The following is an 8,102-nucleotide window of genomic DNA, read 5'->3' as shown; positions in this document are numbered from 1 at the left end:
GTATTATACAATAATATCCTATATTAATGCATGTTGTGATAGTTTGTCCACAGATTTCTCTCACAGTTTGGGAGTTAGAAAAACCAAACATCAGCAGGTGGACTCTGGAAGGTATCCTTACACTTGTTTATTTGGGGTACTAAGGTAGGCCAAAGTGTGCCAGGAAGGTCACCTTGTCAAGATGGGAGTTCTCAGGTTTGCTAGACTCTAAAACTGGTATAGGATTTTGCCCCCCCCCCCCAAATTCCAGAAAGCATAATTGTTTAAATTTATGTTCAAGCCCCCACTCACGAGCTAACTGAAGCACGTGAAGTTATCCTCATGTTTTATTGGTGGGGTGATTTTCCTGGATTATTTTGCTTACTGTTGCCCAAGACATGTGGAAGGCTTTTACCACCGACCTTTGTTTTCATAGACTCTCACCTTTTAAAAGATGTCACACTGTGCTTACTAGGGATGGGGTACATATTGGAAGTATCATTCACGTTCGTTTGATTTGAATTATGAGAGATATTTCAGTCCTATGATTTGAATGTTTGAATATTTTACGTTACATAGTCTTCCCAAAAATGATAAATAATTGTATCTAACTACCCATGAAATGCCAGACAATTTCAAAATGTGGATTTGTCACTTTATACTGGTCATGGTTGGCACATGACTTGCCAATTTGTATATTCAAAATCATTTTAATATAACATACTCAATCATTTGTGCAATCTAGCCTGAGATGAGTTACAAACTAAAGAAGATGACAATACATTGTAGCCTGTAATCAATCACCCTCTTAAAAAAGCATCAATCTATAACGATCACTTACCAAATGAAGAAGGTAACAGTACAATCTAGTTAGTTATCAGTTGTTAACTGAAGAAAAATAAGGATGCATCTTAGAAAATAGTTGTCATCTAAAAAAAACTTGGCTAGTAAGTACTTATCAACTAAGGAAGAGAGCAGTCCAATACAATGTAACCAATCAATACTTATTAGTTACATAAAAAGTATCCACACAGTCTGGCCATTTATCAACTAAAAAAAAATAACCATATAATTTGGTAGATATCAGTTATAAACTACAGAAAACTAACCACATAACTTTGATTAGTATTCACTAACACACTAAAGAAGTAACCTCATAACATTACCATACCACTGAACACTTCAGCAGGTGGAATATGAAATTTCACTCTGAGTGGAATCACTAACTATATGATGTTCCAGTGGTCAGTGGCTATATAACTCCACTTGTTAAGTGAACCAGTAGCTATAAATGGCCATTAACTACAAACTAAAACAAAAGTAATGAAACACCTACTAGCCCTTAATCAGTTATGATCTAAATAAAAGTGGACATTCAGCAAGGTAAGTTTTCACCTACAACAACAAAGTTATCATTTGGACAGTAATCGGTTAACAACATTCAGTTTTTCAGTTAGTAGAGTGCCAGATATTCAGTGAAGTATTTCGATTAATGACAGTTATTGCGAATGTTCAGCTACTCGACCGAGTAGCATGAAATTGTACAAATAACCTTATTTCATTATTAATCATAGTACAACCTGTGAGTAAATTTTATTTGTGAATTTGGGCATACAAGTACAACTGTGTACAAGTAATAACATGCTGTAGGTTAAGGAAGAAATCAACTAATCTGTTTCATTACATGGACTGGACTTGGCCTTATTTTCCTCAAATAACTTAAAAGAACCAGCCCAATGAAATAAACAATGTTACAACAATACATTAAGTTTTTAGCTTAAGAAAAACTTAAGTTGTTTTTTTTCACATCAGAAAAAGAACTTGCATAAAAATTGGGTTTGTATTGCCAAAATCTTTAGGATGAAGAAATCATAGGAAAAATTGAAACTTGTATTTTACTTTCTTGGAACCAGAGTTTAAAGAAGAACAAGAAAGGTGCCAGTATTTGTGGATTTGGAGGGTGAGGGGGCAGGTTGGTGTACCTGAAGAATTAAGATCACATACTTGATGTGAAACATACTTGTTCTATAATTGTAGACACTAAAGTAAAATATATTTTTCTACAAACTCAAAGATGCGTGGGTAGCAGGTTTTACAGCAGTATCTTTATTATTTATTTAATACTTTTTTGCTATTTCTTTTCTTGCCAGCACAACCACCTAACTTTAACCACTACTGTGAATCACAAACCAAACAGGTGTAAGCACATCCAAAGTAGGTGCTTTCTAAACATTTCATTAGATGCAGTGCTTGCATGGTTTTTAACTAATATATACTAGGAAATAAGGGCATTACTGTTACGAGAAGAATATCATGTATGAATCTTAATGCTGAGACATTACAACCACTTGTGTCAAACAAAGTCACAGTAGAGACTAACAGCTCTATATAACCAGATAATGAAAAGTTTACTTTTGTGTAAACTTGTCAAATCGAAAACACGTCACCATCACATTCCAGATCTAGACTGTTGAACATATGTAAAAAGCCTGGCTGAATTTAGAGTGTAGTTAGGTAACTTCCAGCCACCTGTTTCTTACGAATGCAAACCATTTAACACCCACTTAGCACAAATAGTCAATGAATGATTTTACAATATTTAATAACTCCTTATTTAAAAGTCATGGCTTAAAACCTTTTTTCTACAGTATTTTTATCCACAATTTCTAATCTCGTAATGGATTTACCGTTACTTCATGAAGGTTTCCATCTTTTGTACATCTAACTCGGATTACTTTCTCAAAACAAATAAACATCTTAAAGAATTAATTAAGGTAATGCATGAGCTAAGTAATATTAAATTTTTTGCTACAGTTCCACTCCTTTCATTTTTTTTGGTTATTTCTGTACTTAATGAAAAAAAAAACAATGTTGTTAAAATTAGTGTTAGTAAGGTAAGCTAGCTTGTGATTTGTTTATAAAATACTTTGAATATCTAAGGTATTACACCAGAAGGTAGAAATATACAAGATTTTCTGTCATTTATGTTTTTGTAACTTATCGCCAAACGTACGTTTTATTCCAGTACAAACTAAGATACCCAAACACATCAGTGTAGCTACATCTATATATTAATAGCCAGTATGGGTGGGTTGTACATAAAAATCTTGCAAATGTAAACATAAAAAGATAATAGTGATAAACATTCTTTTTTTTTTCAATTACCCAGTAAAACTTGTTAAATAGACTTTTGACACTAAATTTTCAATATGTATATACAACATAAAATTCTGAAAACTTTAATTACAAACAACTGTAAAACATTTTAAACCTTGCATTAGGTTTTATGTAAAAACTGCCAAAATGATGGTTCTAGTTAATATATTTTAAAATAATGATACATACAACTAGCATATATTTCTACCTTCTGGTGTAATAACTTTTCTTACTATTACAAGGACAAAAAAATCACTAGAAATACAGTAAACACTAAGTAAAAAAAATCATATACCAGATCACAACACCACCAGTATCAACAATAATAAAAGTTCTAATTTTGAACTTTAATCATTCCCTAGAATGACCATGTAAAAACCGGCCACATTATGATTTATGGTCATACAAGTTTTTATCGAGGTTAAATAATAACCACCTGCACATGTACGATTTTAATTCACAAAACTGTAGAACGACAATGCACACTAAATTAAAGCAAGAATAATGCTGAAGCTAGCTCCGTACAAAGTTAACTTTCAACAATGTTTGAAAAGTATTACACGTATGGGATGAAGAATGATTTTTTTTTAAATTATAAATTACCAAATTTTAAATAAATATTTTTAGGTGTTATAAATTTAGCCTTAATTAATCTTGGTGTTCATGTAATATTTCATTTTCTACAACAGGGTTTTCATTCTCATTTTCTGGGTGAGATTCTTCAAATTCTAGATTGTATAAGGTTTTGTGACACAGTGGACATATATCCTGTAAATACAGCCATTTTCGTAAGCAAACACCATGAAAGTAGTGGTTACACCGAGTTATTCTAGCGTTATTTAGTTCCTGGTAGCAGATAGCACAAACATCATCAAAGTTTTTCAGTTGGTCTTCTGAGGCTTCTGGCAAGGAATTAATCTTCTTTACAGCGGACTGCCGTTTCATGAAAACCTTCCACCCAGATTTTGCCTGCAGCCATATGTTGAAATAAGCATGAATGCACATCATACAAGCTCTGATCGTACCACCTGACTCAAACAGTAGTATCCACGCACCATTGAAGAAAAGAAAAATACCAAAAATGAACTCTATGGTGTTACCAGTTGCACGTATGTAGTAGACATAATCGTCTAGTTTCTCCCAGAACGTGTTTCGGTAAGCATCAATCATGAAGAGTAAATAGACCAAGAGAGAAATGACAACTTTAATCACAACTTCAATACTAAATGCAGAGACAGCGAGAAGCCACGTGCTTACAGTGTGTTTGCTCCACAGATAAGCAAGAAACCAGCAAGGGAAAACAATGAGAAAGGCACAAACAGTGAGAGCACGACCATGCTTGTTGTAGGATGTATTTTTGGAGGCACTCAATGAGAGAAGAAGAGGGTTAACCATGTTGTGAACAAAGTGCATAATTGCAGTAAAGAGAAGGCATATGTTCCGGTAAAGCCGCAGGAATCTCTTTTCTGGTTCCATTCCTGTTAGACCTGTTTGTAATGCAAGAATGAAAAAGAGAATGGCAGATACAGTTCCAATACTCCTATCTTCTGGATCTTCGAGATGTAAGAAACACTGCATGCTGTATCCAATATAATGAGAAAGAGAAGAAACCACACTTGTCATTCCTAGAACTGCCACAAGGGTTTCACATCCTCGAATCAGCAGCTCTTTTGTAATGATGTAGGAATTGTCAAATAACATGCTAAGCACACCACCAGTGGCATTAGTCCCGTGGAAAGTGTCTGCCAAGAGTAACACTGCTTGTTCTGTTACCCTGGTTAGCCAGAAGACTCTTAAAACCTGCGGAACTTGCAATCTTAACCACTGGTTCTCGAGCAACATGTATAAGCCGTAATGTTTGATCACGTCATTACACCACTGAAACCCACTGATGAGAGCTTCAATGATCAGTCTTCCGTGACTCAACAAGGATATGAAAATGTAGAAAAATGCTACAGCAGATGAAAACAGTGGCGTGCATTGCAGAACAGACGCAGGGAAAGGTAAGAGACTGATTATTGTAGGTCCTATGAAGGACAGTCCAACTATTCTTTTAGGTGGGATATTCTGAAAAGAGCTATTAGAGAAGCAGAATACCATGGCCAAAAAAACTTGCAGCAAGTAGTTTCCACCAAACTTCAGAAAAGCCTGAAGGTTTAAGATTAAAAGTTCATAACCAACATTACTGCTTTTTTCTCTGAGACCAATTGCATACTTCATGTACTCTTCATTGCCAATGTATGACCACAAGATGACTCCAATCGATGCTAACCATAAGTAAACTGAGAGCAATTGCTTGGTGTTCAGAAGAAACATGAAAAATGCAGCACAGAAACCTACAAAAATAAAATAGAATAATGCAAAAGCTTGAAAAGTTGTCAGGAATATAATATCAAAAACTCAGATTTCAAACTAATTTAATGTTTGTTAAACTAGACTTTCAAATCCTACATCTTACCAAGAAATATATATATATATTCATTTTTTTAAATATTAAGTTATACAGAAAGAAATTTTATTTTCTTCCTTAATGTAGTCCAAAGTTTCAAAAATGAGCCAATTTATTGTTTGTACTCAACTAAATAAATATCAAAATAATAAAGCCACAAAAAAAAACAGTGATATGTTTATTCAGTTAAAAAGAAAAAGACATTCAGGATCATAAATAGAGCCAATAGTTATACATAAATGATCTTGAAGGCCATTAATTTTTGATATATACTTCAAAGTACCGTTACAGAAAGTATGAATAGTTTTATACACACACAAACACACATAAAAGTAGAAAAAAAAACGATAATATGCATATGTAATATACGAGAAGAGTAAGATTATTTAAATTTGTATCAGAAATTACAAAGTCAAGCTATTGATATTTCAGCTTTAGTATTTGTGTTTTTGTCAAGTTAAACATAAACACAAAAGTAGCTAGACAGGTTTTTAATTTTCCTTCTGTTTTTATTATAAGAACTGAATGGTGACATAATAAACAATCATCTTATTACAATCATGCTGTTTTTTTTTAATTCTATAAGCTATGCAAGTCTAATTGAATATTGAGTGCAAAATTATCAAATGTTACTTAGAAAAGGCTTCCAAACAAACCTAGCAGAAATGAATTATGATGCACTAATAATCACTGCATAAATGTTTATATAAAAACATTTTTGAGGACCTTTTAACACAAAGTGCACACAAGACGGTTTCTAGTTACCTGAAGAATAAAGGAAAAACCAAGTCAATACAGATCCATCGTTATCAATGACATCTTGATCTTCTGCCGAGTTGTCAGATACCATCCCCTGGTAGTCATCTTTTTCAGGTTTGTAAGGTGAAAGTCCCAAGCGAGCATTCAGTAAGGCATCCATAATAAAAACGGGAGGAACTCGGAGCAGGACATTCAACAAAGACCAAACTTTTGTTTGTAGGGACATGACGACACAAAAACTAAAATAAGTAAAAAAATGTCAGTTTAAGAAATATATATTAATTCTCAAGTTACTGACTTGTTTTTACAGCACTTACTACTGATGGGATCTATATATTGATTAATATTGTGATTCTGATTGTTAAAACACTCGGGGTGAATAACTGATCAAAATAATTTAAGTGATATCGCTCATCTTTGGTGTAAAATTCATTGAAGACCCACACAATAAATACTTGGATTACTTAAAATATTAAGGACAATTTTGTTGAGAACATTTTTCATACTATACAAAGTATGGACAATCATAGTGATACTGTTAAAATTAATTTAAATAACAAGTAACACACTTGGAATGAGCACTGCCAAAATGAATACAAAAAACAAATGTGTAACTACTGATAAAAGATTAAAGGCACAAGTGTTTGGCTGAAGTTAATCCATTCACTGTGGCTGGTACATATATATCTCTAAATGTTGTTTTCTGTTCACCGTCAACTCAGAGTTGATGCTATCTAGTAAATCGATAAAACAATCTGTATTTTCTCCAGTTTCGGCAGCACAATTCTGTTGTGTGTCCCTCTCCGACATCTTGAGGGAAACTGACATATAGGAGGCAGATATAATTGCCTTATTCTCTGGCAACATGTAGTAGAATGTTGATGGACAATATTTACAATTCAACACCTTGCATGGGAATTTTAAAAGCAAGAATCCATATGTGCACCAGCTGCAGTGAAAAGAAAAAAAGGTTAAGAGGTCATATATGTACCAGCTGCAGTGAATTGGTTAAAAATGGAAGTTTAGGCAGAGAGGACTATTTCATTAGAGACTTCTGTAAATCAGATCTGCCTCAGAAGTTTTGTATGATGTTTCAAGTTGTTACTGCACATCTTGATCTGTAAGATGTGCACATATGACTAAGACGTGTTTTCATAACATGAAAATGACACCAGAATTACACTATAGTATAAGTAAAAAATTAAAATTCCTACTCTATAACAAATATTGATAAAATATTATATAAAAAAATTAATACATTACAAAGATGAACTAAACATTATCATAGATAAACGAATTCTGTTTTTAAACATAAAATATCTAGAGTGACATAGAATATTATGCATTTTACTCATGCAATAACAGATACAGTTGATTATATGTTCAGGTGTGAAATTCTTAAAAATAGAATAATTTACACAAAACATGAAACACTAAATTTCTTTTATGCATCTTGTAATGCAGGTTTTTTTAGTATAAATTTAGATTAATATAGGCTACTAACAACAACAATTACTGATATATCCTAATGTTATGACCTTACTGCAAGTACTTAACAAATACCTAATTTCTAATACTTTGTATTACACACAAAATACAATTATCAAAATCTCACATGGATTCTCTAAAGTACCTATTATTAAATGTGATATATTTTGAGTTTATTGGTTCTGACTGTGCTGATTTTAAAATTTTCATCTTGCAATTACACTGAAGTAAAAAAAAACAAAGCTATTAAGACTAGCTTAATAATGAGAGG

The 8,102-nt window shown here is 32.7% G+C and overlaps 1 protein-coding gene across 1 annotated transcript in view; it reads right to left on the bottom strand.

Moving 5' to 3' along the window:
- Nucleotides 1–3,358: 3,358 nt before the first annotated feature.
- The window catches only part of LOC106465334 (protein TRC8 homolog), a 7,664-nt gene continuing 2,920 nt past the window's right edge, over nucleotides 3,359–8,102 (bottom strand). Inside the window, exons 2-3 of the mRNA XM_013925549.2 lie at nucleotides 6,350–6,582; nucleotides 3,359–5,471 (exon numbers count right to left, since the gene is read on the bottom strand). Of these exons, the coding sequence (XP_013781003.1) occupies nucleotides 3,784–5,471; nucleotides 6,350–6,569 (1,908 nt within the window). The 5' untranslated portion in view covers nucleotides 6,570–6,582 and the 3' untranslated portion in view covers nucleotides 3,359–3,783. The remainder of the gene's footprint in view (nucleotides 5,472–6,349; nucleotides 6,583–8,102) is intronic.

This window comes from Limulus polyphemus, unplaced genomic scaffold, assembly GCF_000517525.1.
Source record: "Limulus polyphemus unplaced genomic scaffold, Limulus_polyphemus-2.1.2 Scaffold1911, whole genome shotgun sequence".
Taxonomy (NCBI): domain Eukaryota; kingdom Metazoa; phylum Arthropoda; class Merostomata; order Xiphosura; family Limulidae; genus Limulus; species Limulus polyphemus.
The sequence above is the reverse complement of the archived record's forward strand: the minus strand, read 5'-3'. Positions and strand labels throughout refer to the sequence as shown.